Below are 18467 nucleotides of genomic sequence, written 5' to 3' on the forward strand. Positions count from 1 at the left end.
CACACACACACACACACACACACACACACACACACAGAGAGATTTATTTTACTCAAATTACTCCTAAAATAACATGTGGCTGAATTGCATCTTTGTGAATCCAACAGCATATAAATAAACTCCACTTTTGTATAAACAAATCATATTGCTCTCTCCCTCCTTTTATTTTTGTAAAGTTTATAAACTTGGCCATGTAATCTAAATCCCAGATCCTTAGAAACCATTCTTTTACCACTTACAAGTGACAGATAATTGGGCTGCTGTCAGTAGATGAACAATCATTTCCCTATCATTAGGGGGATCGGGTCTTTTACTTATCTAAAAATAACTGTTAGGGGATCCATAGGTAAGTCATAACTACTTGTTTCCATTTTGTTTACTATGAGAATCTAATAACTTCTGATTGTAGGACATGCCCAAAATGTGTGAGACATATTAACACCATCCACACTGCATCTCCAGAATGTATCTACTGAGATAGCATATATTATTATTATTTATTTATTTATTACATTTATATACCGCCCGACTAGCAAAAGCTCTCTGGGCGGTGAACAACAGAAAATATAGTAAGAATACACAATATAATACAATAAAAACATATAACATATCAATAAACGTTCAAATCAGTTAAACAAAAAAATCAATAACTTAAGTTAAAAATGCAATGGGAAAGAGGAAGGTTTTAACCTGGCGCCGAAAGGATAGCAGTGTTGGCGCCAGGCGCACCTCCTCGGAGAGACTGTTCTTAATCTATGTGGTTTGAAGTACAACCTCGATATCAATTTATAAAATATTTCTTCAAGATTCATGCACACCCTGGGATCTATTTCCACCTCTACCTCCATGTTGTTTGAGGGATATTTATGTGCAATTCACTTTCCCACTTAGTTTGATAAGAATGTCTAAAGACCTCTAAATCTGTGATGAGCTTATATATTTGGCTTAAGAGTTCCTTTGATCAGGTGCTTAGTTAATATTGTTTCTAAATGGTCCATGCCTTACAATGATAGAATTTACTGTATACTTCACTTGTAGATATTGGAATACGCAAGAATAATTTGTCTCATTATCACTCATCCATGTTGAACCCAATTTATTTCAATTAGATTGTAGTTTTACCATGTCTGGATATATTTCCTAATAAACATTGTCATTATAATAAGCGGCAGTATGAGTGGGTAAATCCAGACTTAATTTAGTTTTATAATTATACCAAACTTTAAATAAATAGTCAATGCAAGGATTAGATCAATCAGTTTGAATATAAGCAGTGGTTTTTTTGTAATGCAACTCGCCGGTATGGAGTACTGGGATCTCATTTCTTTTGCTGCCCATGACAACCATTTTGTGCTGGCACTCACAGCAGCTTTATCAAGATATGAGTACTGACATCTCATTTTTTACCAAAGATGAGAGAACTCAATATGAGTAATGTCTTCTCTTTCCAAATGCCAAAATAATTTTAAGGGAAATTTTTAAAATAAATGAGTACTCTGGGTACCACATTCATTTTAACAATTGAAGCTTTCCTCAACCAAGAATATTATAGCTGCTGTCAGTTGTCAAGATTTGTCTTAATATCTTTCCATAATTTGTAATGATTGAAACTCACATGATCTTCAAGACCAGGGACTATCCAGATCTCCAAATATCTCTTGGAAGTCTTTAAGAATATATATGTATATTTTCCTTTAGCTCACTTATGGCTCCTTTCCCACAGAGGAGAGTGATACAACTCATGTGCATTCCTTTTATCACATGGTCCCAAACGAAGCCCATCAGTATATGGGAATTATCAGCTTGCTTAAGCATTTTGGATGGAACTGGGTTGGGCTCTTTGTTGTGGATGATGTCGGTGGAGAACATTTTTTACAGACCCTGGACCCATTGCTTTCCCAGCATGGATTCTGTTCAGCCTTCACACAAAGAATTCCACAAGAAGCCCATTTCGATAACATGGGCACAGTTATTGACATACTCTCAAGTAATTATGAAGATTTCACAAATGACAAAGTCAATACCTTTATCATGTATGGAGAATCTATGACAATTATATGGCTCAGAGTTTTTATATTTATACAAGATCCTGAAAGTAAGGAAAATACATCTTTTAGAAAGGTATGGATCACGACCACTCAGATTGATTTCTTATTAACAGGCCTACAAAGGGGTTGGGATCTTAACATGTTTCATGGTGCCATTTCCTTTACAATCCACTCAGAAGATGTTCGAGAATTCAGAGAATTTCTTCAGAACATAACACCTTACTGGACTCAAGGAGATGGATTTCTTAAAGATTTCTGGGAGCAAGCATTTGACTGTTCCTTTGCAAATCCTGAGGTGCCAACAAATGCCAGTGAAAGATGTTCTGGGAAGGAAAGGCTGGAAAGTCTTCCTGGGCCTCAGTTTGAGATGCACATGACTGGTCACAGTTACAGTATTTATAATGCAGTCTATGCTGTGGCCCATTCTTTGCATGAAATTTACTCAACTAAAACAAAGCACAGAGCCATGATGGGTAGGGAAATATTTGATCTTCAAGATCTGCAGCCATGGCAGGTAATGTTTCCACAGCAAAATATTTTTGGATCAATAGCATATTAGTTCTGCGACACCCTACATCCACAGATAACTGTACTCCAAATACACTGATCAGTTTTTCTGGTTTTATATGTGTCTGATAATTGAAGAATTAAAATGATGTTAGTCTTCTGTACAATAAAGTATAAATTCTTCATAATTGTAATTTTAGGCTAATGCTTGATTTTTGCATTTGATGCTAAATCTTGGTCTTTGATACTTTAGTAATGAAAGTATTAGTAATGAAAATCGTATGTAATACCTTCATGGGATTTCCCATATGTCATCTCCTCCATTTCCCCCCTCTCTTTAACCTCTTTGTTTCTGTTTAATTTTCAAAAAGCTTCACCCATTTCTTCATGGCATTTCATTCAACAACACAGCAGGGGAACCAATCCACTTTAACAATAAAAGGCAAATGGGAGGTGGATTTGACATAGTAAACATGGTCACATTTCCAAACAAGTCCTTCCAGAGAGTGAAAGTTGGAAGGATGGGTCCTGATGGCATTGGAGGAAAAGAATTCATCATTAATGAGGACCTAATTGTGTGGCACAGAGGTTTTAATCAGGTGTGGATTCTGGGGTATTCTTAGAGGTGGAGTAGTTCTGCTCTCCAGATGGGTCGTGGGGGATGGGGAGCAAAATTGTCTTTACTGTCTCGTGTCTGCAGTGATGGTTTATTAGACTGTAATGGAGTCTTCCCTAATCTGGTGTCCTCCAACTCAGAGAATCTCCTGCTCCTTGGACATTCTGTTTGAGGCTGATGGCTTGAATCCAGTAACAACTGAAAGGCACTAAGTTTTAAAATGAATTCAGTGCTACCTACCACTTTTTCTCTTAAAAAAAGGATGCCTTTGAATCACAGCCCTCTCTAAACCCCTGTTTCCAATCGGAACACAATCCTAGTCCATAGGCCACCACTTGGCCATCAGTATTTCAATGGCCATAGGCTGAATAGTTAACTTTTTTAATCTGAAGATCAGCAACTATATTCTTTACTAATTTCTCCTACCCTAAACTCTGTTTATGGATAGGTTCTTCCCCTTTCTGTGTGTAATGAACAATGTCCATCTGGTAATCAGAAGAAAAAGAAAGAAGGGAGGAAATTTTGCTGCTATGATTGTGTTTTGTGCCCAGAAGGGATGATATCAAACAATACGGGTAGGTGATGTCAGTGGCAGCTGGCATTTTGATTGGGAAGGGCTGCCATTTCTAACCTTGTTGTTTTCATCACAATAGGATTTGTAAACATTTATTTAGGAAAATCTCATCACCAAAGCAGCAACAATTTATTATCTGGGCACCTATTGATGGGATGAAACTGAGGTTATCATTCTTTGGACACATCATGAGAAAACATGATTCACTAGAAAAGACCATAATGCTGGGAAAAACAGAAGGGAGTAGAAAAAGAGGAAGGCCAAACAAGAGATGGATTGATTCCATAGTGGAAGCCACAGATTTGAACTTCCAAGATCTGAACAGGGTGGTTCATGACAGATGCTCTTGGAGGTCACTGATTCATAGGGTCGCCATAAGTCATGATCGACTTGAAGGCACATATTAATCAATCAAATTTTATTATGCGATCATAGACCCAATATACAAATTGATTTAACAGACAGGCTAAAAAGACATGAACTATAGAATAAAATGTAAAATATAAATAACAGTACGTCGTTAAAATAGAACACTGTTGTCTAAAAAGAAATCTTCTTATGTGTGATTTGGATAGAATAAATGAACTTGGCTACAGTCACAGTAAATGACTTGTCAGTACCAGCCAGCAGATATTTCAGGCCCATAACAATTGACAGGGAAGATTCACTTCTTATCTCTTATTTAGAAATAGCCATAACAGATGATACAAGTTTTGAATTTCTGTATTGATTACACCTACAGATCCATTGCCAAAAAATCTAAACAGACACACATTTTTTTAAAAAAATGTCAGGAACACTTTCTTCCAGTTGCATGCAGTTTTCTTCTACCCCAACACAGTATTCCAACCAATAGACAAAAAAAAAAAAGAAATGTTTCATTTCAGCCGGGGCACAGTGCAACGCATCTGCAATGCGAACCTCAGCCATGAAAGTAATAATCTCTGCTCATGTTCAGAGCAATCATAATAAGCTTCTTATGACTGAAAAGCCTCTTATGGGGAAGGCTGTGGAATCAGTCAGTGCGATATCTAGAGACAAAGCCTAAACCTTTCATTTTAGAAATTCACTTACAAACCCACAAACACACAAAAAGCTAGCAATAATACCAATAGCATTTTTCTTTGTCCCTCCGCATTCACGTGTTCTGAACTTAAGCAGCTTGCTGAAAGCACATCCCCGCACCTTTTCTGGAAATGCTTTGGAAGTGCGCATGGCTCAGATAAACCTGTCTTGCCCCACCCAGCAGTTGCCACAGCATTTAATAAGTGAACACAGGAAAATTGTTAATGCAGAAATGGTCTACTGCAACACATACAGCCGCTAGGTCTGCTCCCAATCGAACTCAGAAAAATACATGCAAAAATGCTAAGTAAAAAATAAACACTTTATTACAGAAAGAGACTCACGCTATGTCCGCTGTTGTTTGGTTGCTTGTTCACTCTGTCTAGCAAGGTCACAAAACAAATGCAAAACAAAAGCTCCTCAACATAGCAGACATGGCCTGTTGTTGCAAAACAGCAGGAGATCTGCAAATCAAAGGAGATACGTCTTTCAGGGAAACAGCAATGAGAATGCACAGAACAAACGTAAGATTCTGGCAGAGCTGTAAGGGCTAGGGGTGCCAGGTTCTTGGCCTGAGACTGATCCTGTATCTTTAGAAGAAGAGAAAGTCAGCCAAGTGCAGGTGTTCTTGCAACTCTGGAATGGGAAAAACCACAAGGTGGAATTCTCCCTTCCCCCTGCACAACTTTTAAAGATACAGAAGACCTCTTCATTGCCAGGGCCAGCCTTCAAGAGGTCTTCCGTATCTTTAAAGGTTGTGCAAGGAGAAGTGAGAATTCCACCTTGTGGTTTTTCCCATTCCAGTGTTGCAAGAACACCTGCACTTGGCTGACTTTCTCTTCTCCTAAAGATACAGGATCAGTCTCAGGCCATGGACCTGGCAACCCTAGTAAGGGCCTCAGTCCTACCAAATCTGTGTAGTCAATTGATCTAAGAACAACGGGATAGAGTGGGAAGCTCATCAACGGGGGCTAAAAAATGGCAGTCTTCCTACAGGCACACTGGAGGGATCTCTTTACCATAGCAGTACTTTGGGTTAGGATTGGCCGAGTAATGCAGAGAGATGATTGGGCAGAGAACCGGAGATTGAGAGAAATGCCTCCACAAGCCTCTATAAATTCATGCAAATATAAAATGTGCGTGGGGCAGTAAAGAGCATGTAGTTTTGAAAGGTGGTGGTGGTTGTTTTTTTAAAAAAATGCTTGACATTCTCATTGTGAGGGCTGTGCACCAATAGCCCTAGTGAAATAGCCTCCGCTGGGTGATGTCATGAGCCAGTTCCTTAAATATAGATTTTATTTATCTAGGAAAATGTTTATACTGCTTAACTGTAAATAAAGCTCTACGCTATTTACAAATAATTTAAAACGTATAATAAAATTGACCCCAAAATCAGTGTTAAATCTAATTGTCATCTCAGCTAACTAAATTTAAAAGTGATTAATTGTCAATATGTTTTTTTAATAAACCATTTAGCTAGTCAGTGGTCTCTACCATACTGTCCTGCTTGAAATGGGATGAAAATATTTATTTGCTGTCTTCTGAGTTGTACTCAATCCTGCACCTGTTTACTCAGAAGCAAGCATCATGGGGCTAAGCCAATCGTACTCTGGTGCCAATAGAAACTGTGCCTACAATTAATGTAAGAACATAAGATGAGCACTGCAGGATAATGCACAAGGTTTATCTGGTCCTGCATTCTGTTCACACAGTGGCCAACCAGGGCCTATGGGAAGCTGGTAGGGTTGCCAGGTTCAGGGCCTCAGACTGATCTTGTATCTTTAGGAGAAGAGAAAGTCAGCCAAATGCAGGTATTCTTGCAACAATGTAAAGGGAAAAACCACAAAGTAGAATTCTCCCTTCCCCCTGCCCAACTTGTAAAGATACAGAAGACCTCTTAGAGGCCGAGCCTGGCAACCAAGAGGTCTTCTGTATCTTTAAGAGTTATGAGAAAATAGCATTGATATTTTCTTTAAAATATTGATATTAATATCGATATTTTTGAGCTGACTTTTAAAAAAATCCACTTAGATTTTTTAGGGGGGGGAAATCGGAAACTGGACAGGAGAGATGTTTCTTCAAAATTCTCTCACAAAGGTTGAGAATATGAGAAAGAATGATAAAGTCCAATGGCAATTCCCATCGCTTGTTGCAAGGAGTAAAGGAAGTTTACTCGGAGGGGGGAGACAGAGGAAAGAAGGGAGGGCTGCAGTAAACTGTGAAGGAGTGAGGATAGAGCAGTCAAGTTGCTAGATAAACCACCTGAAACAAAATGGAATTCATGGGAGAGTTAGTGTGAGGAGAAAGGGGAATAGCTCAAAGTGATGATTCACCCTCTCACTACAAACCATCTAAGTAAACTGTCTGCAAAGATGTGTGGGGCAGAGTGGAACCATATTGTTCTAAACTTTTCGTATTATCAGTGATTTACAGATTTACAGGGGGGAAACTGTGTGATGCCTTCTGTTTGCCAGTAACATCATGTGAACTATGTGAATTAAAAAGAGTTGTGAGTAGCACCAAACACTCTAAATCGCTGTGTAGATAAGCCCTTACTTAGGAGTAAACTTCATTAAACTAATTGGGTTTAGCTGCACATATGCTTTAGCAGAGCCCAAACCGAGGTGGAAGTGCCTTTAAATACATCGTACAAACATGACAGTGACATGGTGATGATAAGCATAAACTGACCTGGAACTAGCAGGTGAAAGTTCACAGATCAACAACTTGCATCCAGGAGGCAGAGTTAAAATTGTCCCTAAGCCAATGGAAATAGGCACTGAAATAGGACTTATTTCTATTTTCCAGATATGTCTGAGTGTTTCAAATGCCCAGAAGAACTGTATCCAAGCAATGACAAAAAACAATGCATCCCCAAAACAATAACATTTCTCTCCTGTGAAGAGTCTTTAGGGATCAGTTTAGCCACAGTGGCTGTTTTTTTTTCACTCATCACAGCCTGGGTTTTAGGAATTTTTATTAAACATGAAGATACCCCCATCGTCAAAGCCAACAACCGGGACCTCACCTACACTCTCCTCGTCTCCCTCCTACTCTGCTTTCTCTCTTCTTTGCTATTCATCGGCCAGCCTGGGAAGGTGACCTGCCTTCTCCAACAACCCACTTTTGGCATCATCTTCTCCGTGGCTGTTTCTTGTGTGTTGGCCAAAACTGTCACTGTGGTTCTTGCTTTCATGGCCACCAAACCAGGTTCCAACATGAGGAAGTGGGTGGGGAAAAGAATGTCCAGTTGCATTGTCCTTTCTTGTTCCTTTATTCAAGTAAATATTTGTATTGTGTGGTTGGCAACTTCTCCCCCCTTCCCTGATTTAGACAAGCACTCAGTAACAGAAGAAATCATTGTGCAATGTAATGAAGGGTCAGTTGCCTTGTTTTACTGTGTCCTGGGCTACATGGGCCTCCTGGCCATCATCAGTTTCATTGTGGCATTCCTGGCCCGCAAATTACCAGATAGTTTCAATGAAGCGAAGTTCATTACATTCAGCATGCTGGCATTTTGCAGTGTATGGGTCTCCTTCATTCCAACCTACCTGAGCTCTAGAGGAAAATACATGGTGGCTGTGGAGGTCTTCTCCATCTTAGCCTCCAGTGCTGGGTTACTGGGTTGCATCTTTTCCCCTAAATGCTACATCGTTATGTTGAGGCCTGAGTTGAACAACAGGGAGCAAATAGTAAGGAAAAGGAATTAAAGGATCTTTCTGTTTTAATTCATTTATTCAGTGGTTAAAAAACCTGCCAGGTTAAGAACCAAGTTAAGCTGCCTCAAATTCCACAAAGCCAGGAAACTGGAATCTGATGACAAAGCCTTAAGAAATGTGCCCTGTGACTAGAAATGTCAGTGTACAGTGTCACAAGTTATGCTTGTTTACTGTTTACCCTCCATGGACCCACACATTTCCTTGCTCTTTCAGGCTCAAATCCAGTATGGGGAGGATGGAGTAGTCAGGACCAGGAAAAGTGTCCTAGTTCTGTATTGCCTTATAAAACATCTGAGAATTACTGAATTGTGTATTAAAATATTGGAGTCTGTTAAACATTATTATTATTATTATTATTATTATTATTATTATTGATGTTGTTATTGTTGTTGTTTATAATAATAATAATATGCTGTTTAACACTATAAGAAGCCCTTGGGAGCAGTCATCAGGAGCTTTGAGGCGAGGCGTCAGCAGTATGCTGACGATACCCAGCTCTATTTCTCCGTAACATCTGAATTGGGAGAGGCCGTGCAAGCCCTGGACCGCTGCCTGGACTCGGTGGTGGGCTGGATGGGGGCCAATAAACTGAGTCTGAATCCTAGCAAGATGGAGGCACTGTGGGTTGGTGGTTCCCGAGTTCGGATAATTGGTCAGTTGCCTGCTTTGGACGGGGTCGTACTCCCTCTGAAAGAACAGGTCCATAGCCTGGGGATGTTCCTAGATCCATCTTTGTCGCTAGAGGCCCAGGTGACCTCCGTGGCTAGGAGTGCCTTTTACCAGCTTCGGCTAGTGACACAGCTGCTGCCGTTTCTGGACCGGGATAGCATGACCACTGTTGTCCACACACTGGTAATCTCCAGGCTGGATTACTGTAATGTGCTTTATGTGGGGCTGCCCTTGAGGTTGGTCTGGAAGCTGCAGCTGGTGCAAAATGCGGCAGCGAGACTGCTCACTGAGGCAGGGTATCGCCGACATGTCACCCCACTGGTGAAAGAATTGCACTGGCTGCACATGTGCTACCAGGCCAAGTTCAAGGTTCTAGTTTTGGTGTACAAAGAACTATACAGCTTGGGACCAGGGTACCTGAAAGACCGTCTTACCCCTTATACACCCAGTCGATCACTGCGCTCTGCAGGTGAGGGCCTCCTGCAGATACCATCTTATCAGGAGGTTCGTTCTGCACAATATAGGAAACAGACCTTTAGTGTGGCAGCATCTACCCTGTGGAATTCCCTCCCTTTGCATATTAGGCAGGCGCCATCTCTGCTATCTTTTCGGCGCCTCTTGAAGACTTTCCTCTTTCAACAAGCCTTTTAGGGTGAGACCTATCCCAGTCTGCGTCCGTGTTAGAATTGCTTAATATGTTTTTTTAGTGATGCTGTAACCCTTTTTTAAAGTTGTTTTTTTAAAAAAATGTTTTTAACACTGTTTTGTTTTAATGTATTTTAAGATCTGTTTTTATGATGTTTTAAAGTGTTTTTAGTGCTTTGTGTGCTGCCCTGGGCTCCTGCTGGGAGGAAAGGCGGGATCCAAATTAAATAATAAATAAATAAATGAATAAATATTCATATTAATATTGTATTTTACCCTTCCTCTCAAAAGGAGCCCAGGGTGGCAAACAGGTGATAATAAATCTTAATAAATCTTGAAAATAATTCCAGTATCTATCTGTCTGTCCGTCCATCCGTCCGTCCGTCCGTCCATCCGTCTGTCCGTCTGTCTGTCTGTCTATATCCTGTCCTTTCTCCCAGAAAGACCTTAGGGCGGTATAATGATGTGGAGTGATATAAAGGTCTCTACTTCAAAGGTTTGTTGGAAGAGGAAGGTCTTCAGTAGGTGTGGAAAAGACAACAGAGATGGCATTGGTCTAATATTTAAGGGGAGGGAATTTCAGAGGGTAGGTGACAACAGTAAAGGTCCTCTTCCCATGTTGTACATTACAGATCTCCTGCTGGGATAGTATCTGCAGGAGGCCCTCACCAGCAGAGCGCAGTAATCAACTCCATATATAAAGAGTGAGACAATCCTTCAGGTATTCTGGTCCCAAACTGTTTAGGACTTTATCCACCCACACCAGAAGGTTGAACTTAGCTGAGTACCTAAGCGAAAGTAATTGTTTTTCAACTATCAGTTGTTGAATATATTTGGTATTATTCAGTTATGCCCCATTCACACCTTAAACTCTACACACCACTGCAGCCTGTGGAGCTAGATGCATATAGCTTGTAAAGTGCAATTCACAGGGTTACAATATTGTTGCATGCACCTCAATCTCCAAGCCGTATGAGACTTCCAGGGGTTCCAGCACTTACCTAGTGTTCAGTTTCCTTGGAATGAAAGTGACTGGAGACTGCAGTATTTTTAAGATATATGGTTTTATTTACATTTATTTGTTAGACAACCTGAGCATAAGATGGAGGCGCTCACCACATTAACACTCCAACAGGTGTTACTTCCTCATTAGGTTTCTGGGGCGGCCTCCCAAAGCCATGGCTTGGGATTCAACACACAGAGCCACCAAGGTTCTCTGTGTCTTTTCAGCTTCCTAGCTCAGACTAACTCAAAAACACGCAGGCTACCTCCTGGCCCTTGGGATGGGGGAGGGGAGAGGCCTACACCAGTTGTTCCAATGGCAACACATCTGCTCTTTACCAAGCCTCTAGGCATGAAGATCAGGCACTTGACAGTGTTGGCTAGAACCCATTACCCTGTCAAAGGAATTGGTTTGACCAGTTCAGCAGATTCCTTTACTACAAACTCCATCTCTACAGACACAGAATTACAGGCTTGAAGGGTACTCACCGACATCATCCATACCCCCTCCCAATCCTACAACAATATGAAGAGGAACAAAGTTTGGTCTTGAGTCTGATGATAACGGCCATTTTAGACTGCTAATCACATAGGAAAGGAAAAGGAAAGAGTTTACATTCCATTGTGTCAAGTAGGCAGATATAGATAGATGTGGTCTGGGCACATTGGGAAATCTGAGCAACTATTGTAGACATCACAAAATTTCTCAATGTGGCCCTTTTCAGCTGCCACCCATTGCTTCAGAATGTTTGGTATGATAGGCTGAGATTGACACCATTTCTAGAGACAGAACAAACTATTTCAAGAAACAAAATAAAACACCAAAGGGATATTGTGTGCAACCACATTTACTTTGGGGCCTTATGTGTGATTGATGACAATTACAAAGGACTCAAGAGATACTGTTGCTGACACCAGCCTCTAAAAGGCCAATTTCACTCTCAACCCTGTCCTGATACTGGGGACAATGTGTCTCTGACCCCAAAGCTCCTTTGGTTGAACGCCTGGATAGTTCAGCTGGTTTTTAACAACACGCTTGTGTAACTTACTTCTGATAAGACTTTTATTTATTTACTTATTTATTTATTACCATTATTTTTACCCCGCCCTTTTTCCAAAACTGGAACTCACGGCGGCTTCCAAAGCACACATATAATTAAAAACATACAAAAGTCTAGATTAAAATCAAATTAAACAATTTACCGTATTAAAACCATTCATACGTACAGTTAAAATAATTCAAACTCAGTTTAAAATAATACAATTAGGCAACAGCAATGCAGCACCCTTCAAGACCTGTCCTTAACAGCTTTCAGTTCCAAAGGCTTGTTGAAATAAAAAAAGTCTTTGCTTGCCGATGGAAGGACTGCAAGGAGGGGGCCATTCTTGCTTCCCTAGGAAGGGAGTTCCAAAGCCTCGGGGCAGCCACCAAAAAGGCCCTATCTCGCGTCCCCACTAGTCGTGCTTGTGAGGACATAGGTATTGAGAGAAGGGCCTCTCCTGAGGATCTCAGGGGCTGGGCAGGCTCATATAGGGAGATACGGTCTGACAGATAGCCTGGACCTAAGCCATATAGGGCTTTATAGGTCACCAGCACTTTGAATTGTGTCCGGAAACAGAGTGGCAACCAGTGGAGCTTTTGTAACAGGGGAGTCGTATGGTCCCTGTAACCAGCCCCAGTTAACATTCTGGCTGCAGCACGTTGCACCAACTGAAGTTTCCAAACAGTCTTCAGAGGCAGCCCCACGTAGACCGCGTTACAGTAATCTAAACGGGATGTAACTAAGGCATGTGTCACCATGGCCAGATCAGACGGCTCACTAATGTTAATTGTGCAAAAGCACTCCTGGCCACCGCAGAAACCTGGGCCTCCAAATTTAAAGCTGAGTCCAGGAGCACACCCAAACTGCGAACCTGCGTCTTCAGAGGGAGTGTAACCCCATCCAGCACAGGCTGAATCCCTATTCCCTGATTTGCCTTTCGACTGACCAGGAGCACCTCTGTTTTGTTTGGATTAAGCTTCAATTTGTTCGCCCTCATCCAGTCCACCACTGATGACAGACACCGGTTTAAAACCAAGACAGCTTCCTTGGAGTTAGGTGGAAAGGAGAAGTAGATTTGGGTGTCATCAGCATACTGATGGCACTGAACCCCAAACCCCCGGACAACCTCTCCCAGTGGTTTCATGTAGATGTTAAATAGCATGGGGGACAAAACTGAGCCCTGAGGGACCCCACAGGCCAACGGCCAAGGAGTCGAACAGGAATCCCCCAGCACCACTTTCTGTGTTCTTCCCTCCAGGAAGGAACGGAGCCACTGTAAAACAGTGCCCCCAAGTCCCATCCCAGCAAGGCGGCCCAGAAGGATACCATGGTTGATGGTATCGAAAGCTGCTGAGAGGTCCAGCAGAACCAACAGGGACACACTCCCCCTGTCCAGTTCTCTGCGTAGGTCGTTCACCAAGGCGACCAAAGCCGTCTCTGTCCCATAACCAGGCCTGAAACCAGACTGAAATGGATCTAGAGACTCCGTTTCATCCAGGAATCCCTGGAGCTTTTACATGGGACAGCCTCTGACTAACACTACCACTGGCTCCCTTCTTCTGACCGTCACTAGGAAAGTATAGTTAACACACTGGGAAGGAATAGCTTAATATTTAGGCCTGAGGTGCCCACTTTCCCCTTTCTTTCTCTGCCCTCTTTCTCATACTTCCTTCATGAAATGACTTCCCCAACAGCCATTTTATTTTTCTCAACTGACAGTTTACTGCCTTATCTTCTCTGACTAGAATCTCCAGTCAGATTCTCTTGTTTTCCAAACCAATTAGAATGAGTTTGCCCAATCCAAGCCCTGTCTATAAATACTACCACCAGCAATAGCACAAGGCCTCAAACATTGACATCATTAGAACCTTTCTAAAAGCATACAACATATACAGAGACATATACAGAGAAGCAACAACACCTATATACCTTGTAAAGCCCAACATGAATGGCAAGAAAATGAAAATGGACTGCCTTCAAGGTGATCCCAACTTATGGCGACCCTATGAATAGGGTATTCATGGTAAGCGGTATTCAGAGGGGGTTTACCATTGCCTCCCTCTGAGGCAAATCCTCCCTAACCTGCTCTGCTTGCCACAGCTGCACAAGCCAGCCCCTTCCTTGTCTGCAACTGCCATCTGAGGGGCAACTGGGCCTCTTGGGACTATGCACCTTGCCCACGGCTGCACAGGTGGCAGGGCACATAACCCCTGAGCCACTCACTGTGGGGGTGATCTTTAGCTGGCCCTTGACACCCAGGAGACACGAGCGGGGATTTGAACTCATGGACTCTGGACTCCCAGCCAGGCTCTCCTCCCCACTATGCTATACCAACTATGACATGAATGGCAGAAGAGATTAAAAGAAAAAATCCAGCACACGTTGGGAGGAGGCAGCCAGTTGCAATGAGCATTGCCAAGAAGGCTTGCATAGTAGATGGATAGCCTGGAGCTCAAAAGGATTCTGTGAGCTGTCCTAAAAAGTCTGTATAAGGTTGGAGACTTTGTGCGTTAAGTGAAAACACTCCTTGAATTGCATAAATTCCTTAGTCTAAGAGGGGACAGTATTAAAATGCGATGAAAATGCCTTCTCAGAATCAAAGAATCCCAGATAGCAACCATTTCTTGAAAGGGGAAGTAGCACCATCACCAGTGTTCTGGAGGGCCCACAAGCAAATGGTCTCCTGTCCTCCCCACATCATAGCATACTGATTTTATCTGAGCCACTGGGACCATTCCCCACTGTTAGCCAAAGGGAAAGTGCAAGCTAAAGAGGTGATAGCAGCAACTGGGGGTCCTTCTCACTCCCACCCAGTGCTCAGTCAAGGTCTCCCTATGGCCGGAGGAAGCGAGCAGGTGACCAGCGTATTAAGGAGCAGCAGCAACAGTTCCTAGGCAGATACCCCCAGTGACCCTGACCTCTGAGCAACGCAGAGGAAAAGAGTTTGCCCACCAACACAGCAGCGGTTCTATTAAAATACCACCTGTGCAAGTGGTAATGGTCTGATTAACAGCATATCTAGCTTGCCCTCAGACCATGAGATTCATATTCAGACTCAAGTGCTAGGAGAGGGAGGACACTGTCCCTCTGACCGTACAAGATCCCATAGAGCATACAGCTCCTTTCCCTGATATGGAGTGTTCATAGATAGGGCAGCTCCTCTTGAATCACTGAGTGATGATGAGACAGAATATCCAGCCCACTTTACCTGCACTTCTGTTCCAGTCAGCCTGTAATCTGTTTTTGTACCTCTGTTTGTGTGGAGAAAACAATCTGTTTTATCTCACAAATGCCATTGATGACATTGACGAGATATAGTTGTGGACAGTCTACTGCAAGGTTTGAGCGACTCTTACGGGAAATATTTTGTGTGCAGCAGAGTGAAAAAATTCTTAAATCTTCCCGCATGTTCTATCTTACAGCAGTTGTAAGGGATTTTCCTCCACACTCTCATGCTTAGGTTTTCTCCTGTTGCTTCGTGTGTGGCAATTCTATGGAACCTTTTGTGCAGTGTAGGGACTGTGGGAATTCAACCTTATGAGCTGGTTTAAGTGTGTAATTTTTAGACATCAGCTGCATCTCTCTCCCTCTCTCCCCCCCTCTCCCCCCCTCTCTCCAGTTCTAACATATCTGGAGCACTTCCAATTCAGGTTTTACTTGGGAACCCCCCCCCACACACACAACCTAGCCCTGGTCCCCTTTTTTCCTGGAGTAGATGTTGAGCGTGCTTGGGGAGCTGCAAGGAAATCCTTATTACAGAAGTGGAAGTCTTTTTGTTGTGGAGAACAACATCATTGAATACAATCCTGTGTCCACAGTCAAGCAGGTGGCTTCGCTTGTGTCCAAATTTCCCAGTTGGTGTTTCCTCATGGAGTCAACTTGCCGCTTTACATCCTATTGGCGAACAGAAGGGACTTGTGGCAAGTTCTTGGAGGAAAACTTTTGTTTTTCTTTATTATCAAAAAAAAAAAAAAAGCCACTTGGAGCCCAAACTTTGAAGAAGTAATTATCTTCCTCTGTAATTATTGGAATCAAGATAATTTGTTCAACTGATTAAAGTGCCAGAGGTTTTCCAGAAGATATTAGAAAACAATGAATAAGCAGCCTGAAAGTATTTATAAACAATCCCCTATGCAAGTGAGAGTGGGGGCAAAAGCTAGGCAGGGCTCTGTCAGTTTAATTTCTGACACTCCCCCCATTTTTTAATATTATTAGCCAGACTTAAATTAGGAAGATTTCCACTCTCAGCTATTCAAAGCATGCATCTATGTCTCTGTTGATACTAAAAGAAGGCAGATATGTTTCCATTTAGATTGGTTTTGTAGAGCCGTTCACCGTCCAGTGTACCCTGCTTAAGTCTGGCAATTATTATGGATTAACAAAGTAGAGCCTGTATCTAGATAGATCCTTCAATGCCAGGATGCTGCACCTACTGGTGATATATCTCTTGCATCTAATGATATGTGAAGCAGATACTAGAAAGTGCCCCATGAATTACCTCCTTGCTATTCTACATGAATGGTACCAGCCAGATGGTCTCCTCATTGGTGGGATGACTTCTCAAATAATCTACTATTTTACTGAACTGTACTTCCGTAAACATCCTTCTCAGGAGTTATTTGATTTTCCAAAGTAAGGAATTCTTTTTCTCTTCCCTCTGCATCTTGGTGTCGCATATCCTAACAATTTGTTGAAGTGACAGGACCTTCAAGAAAAGGGCCTGTAGGCTTGGCCCAAGTTGTAAGCAGAGTCATCCTTTACAAATTCCTTCCTTCCCAGATCATTTATATTTGCCATGAAATTTGCTTCAAGGAACACCCTTCTCCGAAGCTGATTGATATTGTGCTGTGAGGGTGTTTTTTCTTTTCTTTTGTGTTTTCTGAGCCTCACCACAAGTATTGTTTATGTTAGTGATTTAGCATACTCAAAGAAAGCACATTTTGAAGCTTGTCTATCGCATAGACATACTACTTTCTCATATCGTTTTTTTTAGTCTTTTACTAACTTTAAAGTAAAGATTGTCTTCTCCCATATTAGCAACACTTTCTGTTTTGGAAAGGGGGAGTGAATGATTGTTATTGTTATTATAGCTTGCCCTTCCTACCAGTAGGAGTCCAGGGCACAAACAAAACACTATAAACACTCTAAAACATCTTAAAAACAGACTTTAAAATATATTAAAACAAACAGCTTTAAAAACATCTTTTAAAAATTTTTTTAAAACATCTTAAAAAGCAATTCCAACACAGATGTGGACTGGGATAAAGTCTCTGCTTAAAAGGCTTGTAGAAAGAGGAATTTAGGTATGCATTCACCTGTATATGTTGAACTTCAAAGCATTAGACCCATTGCGGGAGTTGTGTGTGGGGGGAATAAGCTCAATGGAAAGAAAACCTTGAAATCCAACAATATCAGACTTTACAAAATGTGCAGAAATTGAAGAAATCGGCACACACACAACACACACACACACAATATTTATGAAGGCTCCTGAATGAGTAATCAAAATTCACTTCCAAATATAACAAAATTGTCTTAAAAAAAAAAAGATAAAAGTGAGTGTTGTGACTGGACAACAGCCAGACAATAGAGAGTTTTGTGAAAAGATTTCCATGTCACCAGTGTTAGTGCTAAACACGTTCTGATACATCTCACCCACTTTGCAGAGCACCTACTTATCTTGATCCGTGTTAATAAGCTAGAAATAGCAATGGAGAGAACATCCATGTTGCTCCTCAGCATTCAAGGTGCTGGCGACATACTGATGTTGGACAAGCTATCCTACCAGCAACTGCATGCATGTCACCTCAATGCTCTGACAAAGCAAGCAAGGATTTAATTCGTGGCTGTGCTGTAATGATACTGAATTGGGAAGGATCGTAACTGTGTGTCAGTTTCATTTCCTAGAATCTCCAAGTAGGGCCAGAAAAGCACCCCTGAAGAGCTGCTGTCACTCAGTGTAGACAATACAAAGCTAGATGGACCAGTTTGCTGGCTCAGTACCAGGCAGCTTCCTATGTTCCTGGGAACAGTTCTGGGAATTAGTTATTAAGGTCAACTGATATTTTTGGGGTGGGGAGGTGATAACCAACGATCAAGAAATGGAGAGTTAGATAAAATATTTTTACCAGTTTCTGTAGTTTATTTATTTATTTATTTGCATTTATATACCGCCCCATAGCCGAAGCTCTCTGGGCGGTTTACAGCAATTAAAAACATTAAATTAATTAAAATTAATTAAAAACATTAATTAATTAAAAACATTAAAAAGAAATATACAAATTTAAAAACACATTTAAAAAAAAAAATAAAAGCACAGTTTAAAAACACATGCTAAAATCCCTGGGAGAAGAGGGCTTGCCAAAGAAGCAAATCTGACAAAGAATTTAAAGAGTAACAAATTATAATGGCATAAGCTCTTGTGCTGCCCCAGAGGGTGTCATGCATTAAAGCAGATGTGAATAAGACAAAAAAGAGATTTTTAAAGAGATAAAATGTCAAACTACTATGCAGAACACAAACGTCAGAATTCAGATGCATCATCAATTGTATTTGACCTGAAAAGAGTCCACCTCCCCC

General features: G+C 41.4%; 1 protein-coding gene across 1 annotated transcript; it reads left to right on the forward strand.

Annotated features, from left to right (window-relative positions):
• Positions 1-3628: 3628 nt before the first annotated feature.
• On the forward strand, positions 3629-8520 carry LOC133366471 (vomeronasal type-2 receptor 26-like). The gene is made up of 2 exons (XM_061589609.1): positions 3629-3746; positions 7619-8520. Exons 1-2 carry the CDS (start codon positions 3728-3730, stop codon positions 8518-8520), a joined length of 921 nt encoding a protein of 306 aa, XP_061445593.1. The 5' UTR covers positions 3629-3727.
• Positions 8521-18467: the final 9947 nt, after the last annotated feature.

This window comes from Rhineura floridana, chromosome 11, assembly GCF_030035675.1.
Source record: "Rhineura floridana isolate rRhiFlo1 chromosome 11, rRhiFlo1.hap2, whole genome shotgun sequence".
In the NCBI taxonomy this organism is placed as follows: Eukaryota; Metazoa; Chordata; class Lepidosauria; order Squamata; family Rhineuridae; genus Rhineura; species Rhineura floridana.